The sequence below is a fragment of the Coregonus clupeaformis genome, chromosome 35 (assembly GCF_020615455.1).
Source record: "Coregonus clupeaformis isolate EN_2021a chromosome 35, ASM2061545v1, whole genome shotgun sequence".
Taxonomy (NCBI): Eukaryota; Metazoa; Chordata; class Actinopteri; order Salmoniformes; family Salmonidae; genus Coregonus; species Coregonus clupeaformis.
In genome coordinates this window covers 7,450,206-7,467,722 of record NC_059226.1, presented here as the reverse complement: position 1 = coordinate 7,467,722, position 17,517 = coordinate 7,450,206, and the positions used below count along the sequence as shown (strand labels likewise).

At 43.1% G+C, this 17,517-nt stretch overlaps 2 protein-coding genes across 2 annotated transcripts; one reads left to right on the top strand and one right to left on the bottom strand.

Moving 5' to 3' along the window:
* Window positions 1–3,446: 3,446 nt before the first annotated feature.
* styxl1 (serine/threonine/tyrosine interacting-like 1) lies at window positions 3,447–6,832 on the bottom strand. The gene is made up of 9 exons (XM_041863578.1): window positions 6,702–6,832; window positions 5,492–5,611; window positions 5,270–5,331; window positions 5,017–5,116; window positions 4,636–4,769; window positions 4,344–4,489; window positions 4,142–4,239; window positions 3,912–4,024; window positions 3,447–3,678 (listed from the first exon to the last, which is right to left on the bottom strand). Exons 2-9 carry the CDS (start codon window positions 5,592–5,594, stop codon window positions 3,520–3,522), a joined length of 915 nt encoding a protein of 304 aa, XP_041719512.1. The 5' UTR covers window positions 5,595–5,611; window positions 6,702–6,832; the 3' UTR covers window positions 3,447–3,519.
* A 158-nt stretch (window positions 6,833–6,990) lies between these two features.
* On the top strand, window positions 6,991–17,431 carry LOC121551307 (proline-rich protein 11). Its single transcript, XM_041863883.1, has 10 exons — window positions 6,991–7,096; window positions 8,636–8,754; window positions 14,602–14,758; window positions 14,908–15,030; window positions 15,146–15,370; window positions 15,624–15,722; window positions 15,904–16,022; window positions 16,280–16,339; window positions 16,426–16,522; window positions 16,619–17,431. Exons 1-10 carry the CDS (start codon window positions 7,082–7,084, stop codon window positions 16,682–16,684), a joined length of 1,080 nt encoding a protein of 359 aa, XP_041719817.1. The 5' UTR covers window positions 6,991–7,081; the 3' UTR covers window positions 16,685–17,431.
* The last annotated feature ends 86 nt before the right edge of the window (window positions 17,432–17,517 follow it).

The window sequence follows — 17,517 nt, the reverse complement described above, 5'->3', positions numbered from 1 at the left end:
TTGATACTTAATTATATTTGAGCAATTACATTTACTTTTGATACTTAAGTACATTTAAAACCAAATACTTTTAGACTTTTACTCAAGTAGGAGTTACTGGGTGACTTTCACTTTTACTTGAGTCATTTTCTATTATGTTATCTTTACTTTTACTCAAGTATGACAATTGGGTACTTTTTCCACCACTGCTGTTAATGATGGCAAGGGAAGGTGTTCCGCAGGTGGGGGCGAAGGACATGGTGTGCTAGCTAGCTAGTCATATGGAGGACTCCAGTACACATGCGGCGGGGACACCGTGTGCTAGCTAACTAGCAAGCTACACTACAAGGCCAAAGGTATGTGGACACCCCTTAAAATGAGTAGATTTGGCTATTTGAGCCACACCCATTGCTGACAGGTGTATAAAATCGAGCACACAGATATGCAATCTACATAGACAAACATTGGCAGTAGAATGGCCCATACTGAAGAGCTCAGTGACTTTCAACGTGGCACCGTCATAGGATGCCACCTTTCCAACAAGTCAGTTCTTCAAATTTCTGCCCTGCTAGAGCTGCCTCGGTCAACTCTAAGTGCTGTGAAGTGGAAACATCTATGAGCAACAACGGCTCAGCCGCGAAGTGGTAGGCCACACAAGCTCACAGAACGGGACCGCTGAGTGCTGAAATTGTCTGTCCTCGGTTGAAACACTTACTACCAAGTTCCAAACTGCCTCTGGAAGCAACGTCAGCACAATAACTGTTCGTTATTGAAATGGGTTTCCATGGCCGAGCAGCCGCACACAAGCCTAAGATCACCATGCGCAATGCCAAGCGTTGGCTGGAGAGGTGGAAATGCGTTCTCTGGAGTGATGAATCATGATTCACCCTCTGGCAGTCAGACGGACAAATCTGGGTTTGGCGGTGCCAGGAGTTTGCTATCTGCCCGAATGCACAGTGCCAACTGTAAAGTTTGGTGGAGGAGGAATAATGGTCTGGGGCTGTTTTTCATGGTTCGCGCTAGGCCCCTTAGTTCCAGTGAAGGGAAATCTTAACGCTACAGCATACAATGCCATTCTAGATGATTCTGTGCTTCCAACTTTGTGGCAACAGTTTGGGGAAGGCCCTTTCCTGTTTCAGCATGACAACGCCCCCATGTACAAAGTGAGGTCCATACAGAAATGGTTTGTCGATATTGGTGTGGAAGAACTTAACTGGCCTTCACAGAGCCCTGACCTCAACCCCATCAAACACCTTTGGGATGAATTGGAACGTCGACTGCGAGCCAGGCCTAATCGCCCAACCTCACTAATGCTCTTGTGGCTGAATTGAAGCAAGTCCCTGCATTCTCAGGGCCTATCATTCCAGAATATCAGCAGGACAAACGTATCAATGTGAATGTGTTATTAGATGATCCCTGAGTCTTCATAAAGCATGGTATTACAATACATATGGAAAGTGAATAGCTTACAATTAATTTGTGATCAGTAAGACTCTGTCACGATCGTCTAATGAGGGAGACCAAAGCGCAGCGCGTTGAGCGAACATTACTTTATTAAATTAACGTACTCACTACAAACAAACAACGACGAATCGTGAAGTCCTCAGTTATAATGACTGACAAGGAACAAAAACCCACAACCCTAAAGTGAACACTGACAGTTTAAATATGGCTCCCAATCAGAGATAACGAGCCGACAGCTGACACTCGTTACCACTGATTGGGAGTCACACGACCAAACAAGGAAACCCAACCAAAACAACACAACCAATACCAAACACAACCAAATGAACACACCCTGGCTCAAAATACACAGTCCCGGAGCCAGAGCGTGACAGTACCCCCCCCTAAAGGCGCGGACTCCGACCGCGCCTACACCCCAAATAGGGAAGGGCTGGGTGGGTATTGCTCCTCGGAGGCGGCTCCGGCTCGGGCTTGACCACCACCCTACTACAATCCCCCGTAGTGCCCCCAGTCCGATCTGACCCAGTTAGCTGGATCAGGACTGCCGACGCGCACCCCCTGGCTTGGCGCGTGAGGCAGGAATGGACCGGACCTGGCAGACGATACGCACCCTTTGCATGGTGCGTGGGCCGAACAGGCCTCACCAGGCTGAAGACTCGCATCCCTGGCTTGAGTGCGAGTAGCAGGAATGGGCTGAATCCGGCTGACGACTCGCACCCTTGGCTTGGTGCGAGTAGCAGGAATGGGCTGAATCCGGCTGACGACTCGCACCCTTGGCTTGGTGCGAGTAGCAGGAATGGGCTGAATCCGGCTGACGACTCGCACCCTTGACTTGGTGCGAGTGGCAGGACCAGGCAGAATCCGGCTGACGACTCGCACCCTTGGCTTGGTGCGAGTAACTTGGATGGGCCGGACTGGGCTGGCGACGCGCACCACAGACCTGGTGCGGAGAGCAGGAACGGGCAGAGCCGGGCTGACGAGACGCACCACAGGCTTGATGCGGAGAGCAGGCTCGGGCCGTGCCGGACTGACGACGCACACCACTGGCTTGGTGCGGGAAGCTTGGATGGGCCGGACTGTACTGGGGACACACACCACTGGCCCTACACCGGGATCTGGAACGGGCCGGACCGGACTGGCAACACACGCCAGTACCTCTCGCCGTGCCTCTACTTCCTCCATCCCCTCTTCGACCAGTGGCCCCCGTAACCCGGCGGCCTTCTCCGGCAACCCACTGGGCCGCTCTATCGCGGCCTCCTGCTGGTCCGACGTCGTGAGCCCCCCCCTAAAAATTTTCGGGGCGTCTCTCCTACCCGTGGACCAGGTCTCCATGTCCCTCGCCAGCCTCTCGCCCTTCTGCCATAATGTCAAGCCCTTCTCTTCCTCACTCGGCTTGACCCAGTCCAGGAGGCGAAGGAGATCTGTGAGGGATCTCCCTGGCGATGGCTCCTGGACACGCTGCTTGGTCCCATCTTGGTGGGTTTTTCTGTCACGATCGTCTAATGAGGGAGACCAAAGCGCAGCGCGTTGAGCGAACATGACTTTATTAAATTAACGTACTCACTACAAACAAACAACGACGAATCGTGAAGTCCTCAGTTATAATGACTGACAAGGAACAAAAACCCACAACCCTAAGGTGAACACTGACAGTTTAAATATGGCTCCCAATCAGAGATAACGAGCCGACAGCTGACACTCGTTACCACTGATTGGGAGTCACACGACCAAACAAGGAAACCCAACCAAAACAACACAACCAATACCAAACACAACCAAATGAACACACCCTGGCTCAAAATACACAGTCCCGGAGCCAGAGCGTGACAGACTCACCAGCTATGGCCTGACAAGCGATGCTTGCACGCTGGTTCTTAGTACCACATTAGTGTGTGTGTGTGTATGAAGATACTTCAAATATTTGTAAGAAGTTGGTGCTCAGTGCATACAAATGTTATCAACCACCCAAGAAGGCCCATATAAAGAAGGAAGGGAACTTCATGACAAAAATATCCATGTCTTTTTTATTTGCATTGGGTAAATATTGCCCCAGTGAATTACAGGGCTCTGCTGGACTCATTTAAATGATCTATTAACCATCTTCTCAATAGCGGGCTCTGCAATATCAGTCATTCTTCTACCCAGTGTGTGCAGCTCCCAGTCGGACAGCTGTTGTACAAACCCTCGGTTTGGCCTCATGTTGGTTTTACATTGCAGGACATGCTCCCAGACCTCCTGTAGTGAGAAAAGTGCCATTGATATCATAATGGAGTGGGAGGAATAACAGAAAAATTAACAGCTCACCAAATTCAGCAACCAAATCTTATACTGTAAACACGCAGTATTTTCATTACTAAGCCAAACAAAATTTCTTCAGATTCCAAAGGCAGGAACTGGAACAGCCTGAACTTCTTCTATTTCTATTACACATTCCAAAGAAGACCGTAAAGTACATAAACATAACTTGCCCCCAGTGTATATTTCAAGTGGTGCAAAAGAAAAGCAATGGCCGCAGCACTACAGCGGCTTATTCCATGACTTGAAAAGATCAAAACTGCAGATCCAGTGTTGAGACGAGAGTCTAAAAGGGAAACATTTGCAACACGATAATAAACATAATATTAATAAATAAATAAATAGTAACAACAAGTAATAACAAGTAACATCTAAAAAGTGGAACAAAATACATGTAGCTCACCAATAAAAACACAAATCCTCTCAAAACTGGAGTACAGATCCGCCTCCACTGAATCTGCCACATTGATGTGAAGGATGGTGTGGTTTCCTTTTTCAAACCTAATTTCAAAAAGAAAAAAGTTGTACTCAAACATAACTATTTTTTATGAACAATCATCCATAGTACCTGCTCCTTTGAAATGTAAATATGAGTCCTCACGCACATGTGACTACTGTCTTCAGAGACATTGACAAGGGTGCTCATGTTCAGGTCTTTTAGGACATGGGGATTGATGGCCTGCTTGTAATCGCCCAAGTAGAGTTGACCTGGCAAGAGCTCCACTGGATAAGGCCTCAAGCTCTCCAATTCCTACAAAGTCACAATAATGAAACAGACAGCAGCACAATCTATGTAAATCAGCACTTTGAAAGACTCTTATCACCTGAGTATGTTATGCATTTTCTCAACAGGCTCTCACAATATTTAGCAAAGATTAGATGCAATGGAGGCGTTACCTTTATGGTGTAAAGGATTTTTTGTGTCCTAAAGAAAGGATAAAAGGCTGAGAACCTCTGATAGCCTCCTTTCAGAATCTGGACAGGATAGCGGCTTGATTTTGTCAGGGCCTCAGCGCATTCAATAGCCTCACCTACAGACACACACACACAGAATAACTACAAACCATTCTTACCCATCTCGGATATTATTGACTGGTTCATTCAATCATTGACAAGCTGGTTTGATTCAATCGAAAACGGTTGAAGTTAATTTACTTTAGCCTCACAGAGCTTAATTGAAACTTATCAAACACATAAGAAGAGTCATATTTTTCCTAAAATGCTTTTATTAAATCGATCCCTCATAGTCAGTGACCAGGCTGGTGATTTTCAGCTCACCTGAACCTTGTAAAGAACTGGTGCTGCTGTCATAAACCACAATATACCTCATACTCTCCACCTCCACTCCTACAGGCATAATGAGTTTGCCTTTAGAGTCCTGTAGAGTAAAACAATGACATCTTACTTATTACACTGTCAAACATTGCAACTTATATTTCAAAATGGCAGAATAATTGAAGCAGAGTATTTTCATCCTAAGGTGGGATGAGCTAGTGTTGTAATGTGTTAATAACTGATTTGACACTCATACCCATTTTGCATTCCTGGCAGTAATGATATGGCTGGCATTGTACTGTCCTTTAGCACGAGCATCTGAGGAAACAGCATAACCATTTGTCCACTTTTCATAATAGGCAACTTCGAGTGTATTATATTGGACTGAGTCTTAGAAATAAGTTACCTTTATCAACACAATGGATTTGTTTGAATCGTGTTGAACTGACATGACTGTCTGCCCCTACCTGGCTCTTACCAATCAAACAGAGGAAGTTGAACTCTGACAGTCTGGACAGGCGAGTGTACTGATTGAGAATGTTGTAAAGCTCAGACGCCTCACAAAAGGTTGTTCCAGCCATTGTAGGAAGCCTGACAACTTATAAATAAAAAGTGTGTTTTGAAAATCCTGCGTTGGACTACACAGTTACTAGCTAGTTAGCTAACATTAGCTCGTTCACATCATGCTTCAAATACAAACTTGTGAGGAATACAAAATATTTGTTTTCGCAGTATATCAACATATTTCTGCAGGTAGTTAGTCGAGTTTGCAAACTAACATCAGAGATCGTAGAGAACCCTAGCTAGCACAAAAAATACCTAGCCTAATGTCTGTCTCTGCCATATATGAATTAGGAATTAGAATAGTAGAATGGACATGAACCATCTTATGATGGGATGAAGATCAGCCATTTTGGTCAGGGAGTTGGTCAACCAGTGCTGTGATAAGATATTGTGTAAAATAATGAATTTGAAGAATTGACCTGCACTGTTAGCTAGCCAGACAGTTTTAGAGAAATTAATGATTCAATAAATGTTTCTAATTAACTGCCAATATGCCAACATTCCATTCAAACAATGCAGCCACACAGCCATTCACTGGCTGAAATCAGTTGATGATAGGACTTAGAGACAAGTTGTAAATGCAACAAGTACCGATATTGTATCATATAATAGCACTCACAGCTTTCCAATATATATTTTTTCAAAACGAATGTTCAAACAATATTGTGACTAAACATGCAACCCATAACATGCACTCACAGATTTCCAAGAAAACAAAAATGTAGACATTTATGGTATGTTTACATATATTTTTAAAGGCTATTTATAAATAAAATGTGTATAAAACCCGTATAAACTGTATTTATAGTTTTATGACAATATTTTAGGTTGACAATGTATGATGTATCACATGCCTTACTTTTATTTTCCTGTATGAGGAAAATCAGGATTATGCCTCTACTGCCAATCATTCCAATTAGACTACTTTGGGTTTTTCCCTGACCATGGCAATATGACTCCCATTTTCACCCCATTCTGGACCTTTGAGGGTTTATGACATCGCCCATCTAGTAATTTAATAGGATCTCGTATGGTTTCTGCTAACAACACATGCTTGGCTAACTCATTCACTGATGTTGCTAGTAAAAATCTGCAGGTAGTTACAGGTTAGTGCAGAATCTTACCTTGTTAAGATGAAAATGACAAAATGACTTTTTCCACTCAAATTAACTAACCAAAGGCACTTTGCGACAACATTTCTAAAACATCTCTGAGCTAAACACACATGTACTATGAAGGAAAGGTTTGTCTAGGTTTTGTTGCTCGGTAACACAATAACGGGCATTGCGGTTGGCTGGACAATACTAATCTGTGATTGGACATTCTAGCTACTTTCATATTCAGTAGCCTATCAACGTACGTCTTCATCCAGCTGTTGGTAATACGTTTCCTGATTTGTTGAAGGGAATTTATTACTGAATTTTGAAAATCTTTGCTTGTTGTTTATGAGCAAAGCAAAGATTGTACAAATATATTTTGTATTCTCTAGTTTGAATAAGGTTTTATGGCTGGATCATGGGTATGTAACGTTAGTTATACATTTCACTAACGTTAACTTGCGTGAATAGGCAAAATATATGAGAAACCTGGATTAAACTAGCGCCACGATTTGAATAACGTTAGCTAGCATGATGTGTTGCAAAAGCGTTGCTTGCAGCAAAAACTAACTTGTATAACTATGCATTCGTTTGGCTGATGAAGCAGTATGTGTTGACAGCCTATATTGATTCTTTAAAACAGTTTGTAGATGTAGGTATGAAAAACCAGTAAATCCAGCCTGTTGTAAACGACTAAACTCCACGATATACGATGGAGTTGAGCGATGACTAGTGTGGGCGCACTGGAGCGCCGACATCACATAAAATGAACAATGTTGTGTGTAATTACGGGCTATTCTTTGGGTGTTGAAATCAGTAGTTTTTAATAAAAACTGAATTGTATGTGATTTCAGAGCTCTAGTCTGTCCACACTAGTCGCCAATCAACTCCATCGCAAATCTTGGAGTTGAGTTTAATCGGCTAGCCTGTTTGTAGTTGTGAGGTTAGCTAGTTATGGCTACAATTAACATACTCAATTATTGGACCTAGGTTATAGGCTGCCAAAAGAAAACATGGCTGTCTAGTTTGTAAAATTGGATGTTGCCCAAATACCATGGCAGCCAAAACATTAAAAGTGTGTGTGAATGTAAGTTTGGTGTGCAAAAATATACTGAACAAAAATATAAATGCAACAATTAACGATTTTACCGAGTTACAGTTCATATAAGGAAATCAGTCAATTGAAATGTATTCAGTAGGCCCTAATCTATGGATTTCACATGATTGGGCAGGGGCACAGCCATGGGTGGGCCTGGGAGGGCATAGGCCCACCAGTTGGGAGCCAGGCCCAGCCAATCAGAATGAGTTTTTCCCCACTAAAGGGCTTTATTACAGACATAAATACTCCTCATGCCTGGTCTCAAACGATCCCTCAGGTGAAGAAGTCGGAGGTCCTGGGCTGGCGTGGTTACACGTGTTCTGCAGTTGTGAGTCTGGTTGGACGTACTGCCGAATTCTCTAAAACGACGTTGGAGGTGGCTTATGGTAGAGAAAGGAACATTCAATTATTTGGCAACAGCTCTGGTGGACATTCCTGCAGTCAGCATGCCAATTGCATGCTCCTTCAAAACTTGAGACATCTGTCGCATTGTGTCGTGTGACAAAACTGCACATTTTTAGTGGCCTTTTATTGTCCCCAGCACAAGGTGCACATGTGTAATGATCATGCTGTTTCATCCGCTTCTTGATATGCCACACCTGTCAGATGGCTGGATTATCTTGGCAAAGGAGAAATGCTCACTAACAGGGATGTAAACAAATGTGTACCAACATTTTAGAGAAATAAGCTTTTTGTGTGTATGGAAAATGTCTGGGATCTTTTATTTCAGCTCATGAAACGTGGGGCCAACACTTTACATGTTGCGTTTATATTTTTGTTCAGTACAAATAAGTAACTTGTGCATTAACCCATACATGTTTTGAAATGTAACTGAATCCGACTCTCTTCACTGTGCCTTAAGGGACCAAGCAAAGCCTTCCTGCGACGAAGAAAGAAGAGGGCCAGCAGCAGACGCTGGGCTGTTATAAGTAAAAGGCTTCAGCAAACACAAGAGCCCATCATCACACCTGTAACGACACAGTGAGTCAATCTATGGCTGTCATCACTGCAACATTTTAGTTCATACAGTAGGGTGGTTGTTGACTGACAACCCTATTAGTCTAGCCTACAGACAGTTGTCATTCTAATGTTGTCAGTGTTTCCCCTATATTCAATTGTTGCCACTGCTGCAAAAAATATGATGCATGTTTAAAAAATATATATATACAGTGGGGAGAACAAGTATTTGATACACTGCCGATTTTGCAGGTTTTCCTACTTACAAAGCATGTAGAGGTCTGTAATTTTTATCATAGGTACACTTCAACTGTGAGAGACGGAATCCAAAAATCCAGAAAATCACATTGTATGATTTTTAAGTAATTAATTTGCATTTTATTGCATGACATAAGTATTTAATCACCTACCAACCAGTAAGAATTCTGGCTCTCACAGACCTGTTAGTTTTTCTTTAAGAAGCCCTCCTGTTCTCCACTCATTACCTGTATTAACCGGCACCTGTTTGAACTCGTTACCTGTATAAAAGACACCTGTCCACACACTCAATCAAACAGACTCCAACCTCTCCACAATGGCTAAGACCAGAGAGCTGTGTAAGGACATCAGGGATAAAATTGTAGACCTGCACAAGGCTGGGATGGGCTACAGGACAATAGGCAAGCAGCTTGGTGAGAAGGCAACAACTGTTGGCGCAATTATTAGAAAATGGAAGAAGTTCAAGATGACGGTCAATCACCCTCGGTCTGGGGCTCCATGCAAGATCTCACCTCGTGGGGCATCAATGATCATGAGGAAGGTGAGGGATCAGCCCAGAACTACACGGCAGGACCTGGTAATGACCTGAAGAGAGATGGGACCACAGTCTCAAAGAAAACCATTAGTAACACACTATGCCGTCATGGATTAAAATCCTGCAGCGCACGCAAGGTCCCCCTGCTCAAGCCAGCGCATGTCCAGGCCCGTCTGAAGTTTGCCAATGACCATCTGGATGATCCAGAGGAGGAATGGCAGAAGGTCATGTGGTCTGATGAGACAAAAATATAGCTTTTGGTCTAAACTCCAATCGCCGTGTTTGGAGGAAGAAGACTGATGAGTACAACCCCAAGAACACCATCCCAACCGTGAAGCATAGAGGTGGAAACATAATTCTTTGGGGATGCTTTTCTGCAAAGGGGACAGGACGACTGCACCGTATTGAGGGGAGGATGGATGGGGCCATGTATCGCGAGATCTTGGCCAACAACCTCCTTCCCTCAGTAAGGGCATTGAAGATGGGTCGTGGCTGGGTCTTCCAGCATGACAACGACCCGAAACACACAGCCAGGGCAACTAAGGAGTGGCTTCGTAAGAAGCATCTCAAGGTCCTGGAGTGGCCTAGCCAGTCTCCAGACCTGAACCCAATGGAAAATCTTTGGAGGGAGCTGAAAGTCCGAATTGCCCAGCGACAGCCCCGAAACCTGAAGGATCTGGAGGTCTGTATGGAGGAGTGGGCCAAAATCCCAGCTGCAGTGTGTGCAAACCTGGTCAAGACCTACAAGAAATGTATGATCTCTGTAATTGCAAACAAAGGTTTCTGTACCAAATATTAAGTTCTGCTTTTCTGATGTATCAAATACTTATGTCATGCAATAAAATGCAAATGAATTACTTAAAAATCATACAATGTGATTTTCTGGATTTTTGTTTTAGATTCCGTCTCTCACAGTTGAAGTGTACCTATGATAAAAATTACAGACATGCTTCAGAGTTCAAGTAACAGACACATCTCAACATCAACTGTTCAGAGGAGACTGTGTGAATCAGGCCTTCATGTTCGAATTGCTGCAAAGAAACCACTACTAAAGGACACCAATAAGAAGAGACCTGCTTGGGCCAAGAAACACGAGCAATGGACATTAGACCGATGGAAATGTGTCCTTTGGTCCAAAATTGAGATTTTTGGTTTCAACCGCCATGTCTTTGTGAGACGCGATGTGGGTGAACGGATGCTCTCTGCATGTGTAGTTCCCACCGTAAAGCATGGAGGAGGAGGTGTTATGGTGTGGGGGTGCTTTGCTGGTGACATTGTCTGTGATTTATTTAGAATTCAAGGCACATTTAACCAGCATGGCTACCACAGCATTCTGCAGCGATACGCCAGTCCCACTAAGCCCAAACTAGATGGGATATCATTTGTTTTTCAACAAGACAATGACCCAACACACCTCCAGGCTGTGTAAGGGCTATTTTACCAAGAAGGAGAGTGATGGAGTGCTGCATCAGATGACCTGGCCTCCACAATCCCCCGACCTCAACCAAATTGAGATGGTTTGGGGTGAGTCGGACCGCAGTGTGAAGGAAAAGCAGCCAACAAGTGCTCAGCATATGTGGGAAATCCTTCAAGACTGTTGGAAAAGCATTCCAGGTGAAGCTGGTTGAGAGAATGCCAAGAGTGTGCAAATCTGTCATTTAGGCTATTTGAAGAATCTCAAATATAAAATGTATTTTCATTTGTTTAACACTTTCTTGGTTACTACATGATTCCATATGTGTTATTTCATAGTTTCCATGTTTTCACTATTATTCTACAATGTAGAAAATAGTTTTTTAAAAACTTGAATGAGTAGGTGTTCTAAAACTTTTGACCAGTAGTGTGTATATACACTACACTTTTGACTGGTAATATGTGTATATATATATATATACAAACACTACCAGTCAAAAAGTTTAGTGTATATGGTTTGGGATGAGTTGGACTGCAGAGTGATTGTGGAAGCCAGGTCATCTGATGCAGCACTCCATCACTCTCCTTCTTGGTAAAATAGCCCTTACACAGCCTGGAGGTGTGTTGGGTCATTGTCCTGTTGAAAAACAAATGATAGTCCCACTAAGCGCAAACCAGATGGGATGGCATATCGCTGCAGAATGCTGTGGTAGCCATCCTGGTTAAGTGTGCCTTGAATTCTAAATAAATCACAGACTGTGTCACCAGCAAAGCACCATCACACCACCTCCTCCATGCTTCACGGTGGGAACCACACATGCGGAGATCATCCGTTCAGCTACTCTGCGTCTCACAAAGACATGGCGGTTGGAACCAAAAATCTCAAAGGACAGATTTCCACCGGTCTAATGTCCATTGCTCGTGTTTCTTGGCCCAAGCAAGTCTCTTCTTCTTATTGGTGTCCTTTAGTAGTGGTTTCTTTGCAGAAATTCGACCATGAAAGCCTGATTTACGCAGTCTCCTCTGAACAGTTGATGTTGAGATGTGTCTGTTACTACTTTCTGAAGCTAGTAACTCTAATGAACTTATCCCCTGCAGCAGAGGTATCTCTGGGTCTTCCTTTCCTGTGGCGGTCCTCATGAGAGCCAGTTTCATCATACCGCTTGATGGTTTTTGCGACTGCACTTGAAGAAACTTTCAAAGTTCTTGAAATGTTCCAGATTGACTGACCTTCATGTCTTAAAATAATGATGGACTGTCGTTTCTCTTTGCTTATTTGAGCTGTTCTTGCCATAATATGGACTTGGTCTTTTACCAAATAGGGCTATCTTCTGTATACCACCCCTACCTTGTCACAACACAACTGATTGGCTCAAACGCATTAAGAAGGACAGAAATTCCACAAATTAACTTTTAGCAAGGCACACCTGTTAATTGAATCACATTCCAGGTGACTACCTCATGAAGCTGGTTGAGAGAATGCCATGAGTATGCAAAGCTGTCATCAAGGCAAAGGGTGGCTATTTGAAGAATCTCAAATATAAAATATATTTTGATTTGTTTAACACTTTTTTGGTTACTACATGATTCCATATGTGTTATTTCATAGTTTTGATGTGTTCACTATTATTCTACAATGTAGAAAATAGTAAAAATAAAGAAACCCTGGAATGAGTAGGTGTGTCCAAACTTTTGACTGGTACTATATACAGTTGAAGTCGGAAGTTTACATACACTTAGGTTGGAGTCATTAAAACTTGTTTTTCAACCACTCCACAAATGTCTTTTTAACAAACTATAGTTTTGGCAAGTCGGTTAGGACATCTACTTTGTGCATGACACAAGTAATTTTTCCAACAATTGTTTACAGACAGGTTATTTCACTTATAATTCACTGTATCACAATTCCAGTGGGTCAGAAGTTTACATACACTAAGTTGACTGTGCCTTTAAACAGCTTGGAAAATTCTAGAAAATGATGTCATGGCTTTAGAACCTCCTGATAGGCTAATTGACATCATTTGAGTCAATTGGAGGTGTACCTGTGGATGTATTTCAAGGCCTACCTTCAAACTCAGTGCCTCTTTGCTTGACATCATGGGAAAATCAAAAATCAGTCAAGACCTCAGAAAAAAATGTGTAGACCTCCACAAGTCTGGTTCATCCTTGGGAGCAATTTCCAAACGCCTGAAGGTACCACGTTCATCTGGACAAACAATAGTAGGCAAGTATAAACACCATGGGACCACGCAGCTGTCATACCGCTCAGGAAGGAGACTCATTCTGTCTCCTAGAGATTAACGTACTTTGGTGCGAAAAGTGCAAATCAATCCCAGAACAGCAAAGGACCTTGTGAAGATGCTGGAGGAAACAGGTACAAAAGTATCTATATCCACAGTAAAACAAGTCCTATATCGACATAACCTGAAAGGCCGCTCAGCAAGGAAAAAGCCACTGCTCCAAAACCGCCATAAAAAAGCCAGACTACGGTTTGCAACTGCACATGGGGACAAAGATCGTACTTTTTGGAGAAATGTCCTCTGGTCTGATGAAACAAAAATAGAACTGTTTGACCATAATGACCATCGTTATGTTTGGAGGAAAAAGGGTGTCGCTTGCAAGCCAAAGAACACCATCCCAACCGTGAAGCACGGTGGTGGCAGCATCATGCTGTGGGGAGGCTTTGCTGCAGGAGGGACTGGTGCACTTCACAAAATAGATGGCATCATGAAGGAAAATTATGTGGATATATTGAAGTAACATTTCAAGACATCAGTCAGGAAGTTAAAGCTTGGTCGCAAATGGGGTCTTCCAAATGGACAATGACCCCAAGCATACTTCCAAAGTTGTGGCAAAATGGCTTAAGGACAACAAAGTCAAGGTATTGGAGTGGCCATCACAAAGCCCTGACCTCAATCCTATAGAACATTTCTGGGCAGAACTGAAAAAGCATGTGCGAGCAATGAGGCCTACAAACCTGACTCAGTTACACCAGCTCTGTCAGGAGGAATGGGCCACAATTCACCCAACTTATTGTGGGAAGCTTCTGGAAGGCTACCCGAAACGTTTGACCCAAGTTAAACAATTTAAAGGCAATGCTACCAAATACTAATTGAGTGTATGTAAACTTCTGACCCACTGGGAATGTGATGAAAGAAATAAAAGCTGAAAGAAATCATTCTCTCTACTATTATTCTGACATTTCACATTCTTAAAATATAGTGGTGATCCTAACTGACCTAAGACAGGGTATTTTTACTAGGGTTAAATGTCAGGAATTGTGAAAAACTGAGCTTAAATGTATTTGGCTAAGGTGTATGTAAACTTCCAACTTCAACTGTGTATGTATGTGTGTGTGTGTGTATGTGTGTATATATATATATATATATATATATAATAAATGTATTTCTGCAGACACGTGCTTTTAAATAGATAGTTGTTAACTCAATGACTGGAAGTCTGTGGGAACAGCTAGAATGTCATTGTGCTAACACTAGTAGCAATGTACCCCCGCTACCCCACCACTGCTGAAAAGAAATCCTAGGGGTAACACTGGTTATCTACAATGTCAACATGAATCTATGGATGGCTGAATGATCATGAACAAGAGGGTGGACAACCGTATCAACTCATAACATTTATCATTCTGTGTGTATTTTCTTTAGACTTGGAAATTGTGACCCAATCACCCAAACCAGTCCAGCCCAACTAGAAGACCCCCCTGTAAAGAATGTGAAGAAATTGGTTACTTTACTGGGTGCCAGAGTGTTGCTGCTGGCATTTGCCAGGGTATGCAAAGTGTGGAGGAACAGCATGAGCCAGGTACGTTTCTACAGCAAGGCTATGTTTCTAACAGGGCTGTTTTGGTTGAGGGAAAATGTTATGTTAGATTTCATTCCCAAACATTTGCCTATATGATTCGCTCTGTCAGTTACACTGACCTAATTTCTACTTCCATCTATCTATTGCAGTCATTTGCTGGATTTTTTAAAACATTTTTCTTCTGGCGGGGGTATGCCAAACAAATAGAGACCCTCCAGAATCAAATGGCTGAGCTGCAGAGGGAGATAGGTGCCTTGCATTCTGCTCTTCAGGTGAGACACTAAGACACCAACAATTACTCATCTGAACGTACCTTATGGTGTGTTCATGATGTGACAAAAAGCCACATGCAGTACTACCTCACTAAAGCCTATCTTGTTTCTGCAGGGTGGTAAGACTGGATGCCACTGCCATGGGACTGTGGCTGGTAGTTCAGTCTGTCCAATGTTTCCTCCTCCCCCTCTTCCATTAGGCTGTGGATCCAATGTGGACCCTCTCCCTGCTCTCACACCACCAGCCCCACCTCCTCCACCACCACCCCCTCCTCCTCCATCCACCACTTTCCTGCAACCCTACGTCCCTAAAAAAAGAGTGGCTTCCAATACTCAACAGGTAAGAACTTACTAACTCATCTTTCATTCTTTTTTTATTTGGTGGTCATAGATCGATTTCTGTCCCGTGTGGTTCAGTTGGTAGAGCATGTCGCTTGCATCACCAGGGTTGTGGGTTGGATTCCCACGGTGGACGAGTACGAAAATGTACTGTATGCACTCACTACCGTAAGTCGCTCTGGATAAGAGCGTCTCCTAAATTACTCAAATGTCAAATGTATTCTCTCCTATGATCTGACCTCTCTGTCACTTAGAGCTCTAAGGAGAAGCAGGACATACTGGTGGCCGTGACCCTCAGGGATTTACAGGCTGTTAAACTGAGAAAGGTTATTGTCCGCAGTGTGAAATCAAAGGTAAGCAAGGCATATCCTTAGCATACACAAAGTAATTTCTGCTTCCACCTGTCCAAAATGGAAGCTCCACAGGACACTCCCACATAACATGCAGTAATGTGCCTGAATCTTTCTTGCATTTCCAGCATAAACATGTACAACAAGGCCATTGTCTGAAAAATGGGTCTGTCTTTTATTTTAGAGGACTCCAGAGAAGATACATGCCCCTCTGGTCACTGTGGCAGACCTGCAGAATGTCCGTCTGAAACGATCCCACTGCGAACTGCCCCCTAAACTTCCCAAACGCCTTAGCTTTGGCAGGTAAACCTATTCCGTATTTCTTAAACGGCTGCCATTGTTTTGTGACCAGGAGATTATCAGGGTTCTCCGTCATGGTCCTGGGGATCCACCACATGTTGTGCAGGCTTTTCTTCCAGGCCAGTTCTGATAATAATTGAATCATGTTTATTAGGCCTGGAACAAAAGCCTGCACACCAGGATTGAAGAACAGCTTTTCAAACATATTTGTTTTCTTGATTGGATTTATGTTGTGGATCAAATGTTATTTCCCACTCTAGAACACCGACCAAAAGCCCTATGAATCTGCGTACACAGCTGAAAAGGGTTCAAATCAATAGGTAATGCATTTCAACACTCAAGGAAGTCAAAGGACTATCATCAAGTGAGAGTTCAGTCTGACTAAGTGTTTCTCTCCACTCTTTAGGAGTCCTGGTGGTACTCCTCTCTTTGATAAGGAGAATATGGACACGGGCACTGGCCTCACCCCCATCATGACTCAGGCCCTGCGACTCAAGTTCCAGGTAGATCACTCTTTACAGAGCCCATGTGGCTTATGCATGTATAGTTTAAAAGTGTGTCCCCTTTGTCATCACTTATGTTGTTCTTTATCCCCTCAGAGTGCCTTACCACGAGGACCGTCTCCAAAGGCAAAGAATCTCAATGAAAGCTTTGATCAAAACTGAGACATTTGTTGATGTATACACGGATGTCGATCGAGACGAGTTGAAATGTAACGGAAAGGCAGCCGCCGTGATAAAAAGTTCCAGTGTTGTATGAGGACGGTATGCAAGCTATGGATGTAACTATGGGCACAATGCACATTTTCTAGCACTTCCTGCTTTCCACTGCTGACTGGGTTTCTGCTTTCCATTGCTGGATGGGTTATTTAATGCTTTTTCCATTGCTGAATGGGTTACTAAGTGCTAGGTAGATTGAGGATGAAAAGAGGAAACACTTGTGTCTTGGACCACTATTTTAAAACGGACATAAAAGTTCTGAAAGCAAGCAGTTTCTGTGAAAGCCTTGACCGCCCCACTGTATCAGACATAGGATTGGTCAATCCCAACACTGCCTCAAAACTTAATGCTTCTTGGAACAGTGACACCAAGGAGGATGTTAAGTGAGCCATACTGAAATTTAAAAGGCAGTAGTTGAGATACTCTGAACATGTTGTGGAAACAGTCGATGATGAGTTACTTGGAAGGAGTGAGAAGCATCACTTGTTTTGAATGTGGTTTCAGTTTAGTATTTTCTATGAGGAAGTCAAGTTCAGCCGTTGTAAAGTATCTGAGGGTCTATGTTTGGAAATTGCACATTGACTGGGGATCCTAGATGTTTGTGAGCTATGTCATGTTTTGATCTTTGTCACTTTTTCCTAAAAGCTTATATTGCATGATCTTTTGATTTTCTAAAAATGTTTACATTTTGAACGCATTGTTAAACAAATTATTTTAACCACTATTGTGTTTTATGACAATACAATTTCAATTTGTGATTTCCTAGACATGTTTAGGAA

Bases quoted from the DNA above. Each gene is read 5' to 3' on its own strand.
- styxl1 (XM_041863578.1), bottom strand. From the start codon at position 5,594: ATGGCTGGAACAACCTTTTGTGAGGCGTCTGAGCTTTACAACATTCTC. The intron at 5,332-5,491 runs GTAAGAGCCAGG...CTGTTTCCTCAG, and splicing joins CAACTTCCTCTGTTTGATTG to ATGCTCGTGCTAAAGGACAG. The intron at 3,679-3,911 runs GCAAGTTATGTT...TTCTCACTACAG, and splicing joins ACTTGAAATATACACTGGGG to GAGGTCTGGGAGCATGTCCT.
- LOC121551307 (XM_041863883.1), top strand. The intron at 15,031-15,145 runs GTGAGACACTAA...TTGTTTCTGCAG, and splicing joins CCTTGCATTCTGCTCTTCAG to GGTGGTAAGACTGGATGCCA. The intron at 16,340-16,425 runs GTAATGCATTTC...TCCACTCTTTAG, and splicing joins AAAAGGGTTCAAATCAATAG to GAGTCCTGGTGGTACTCCTC.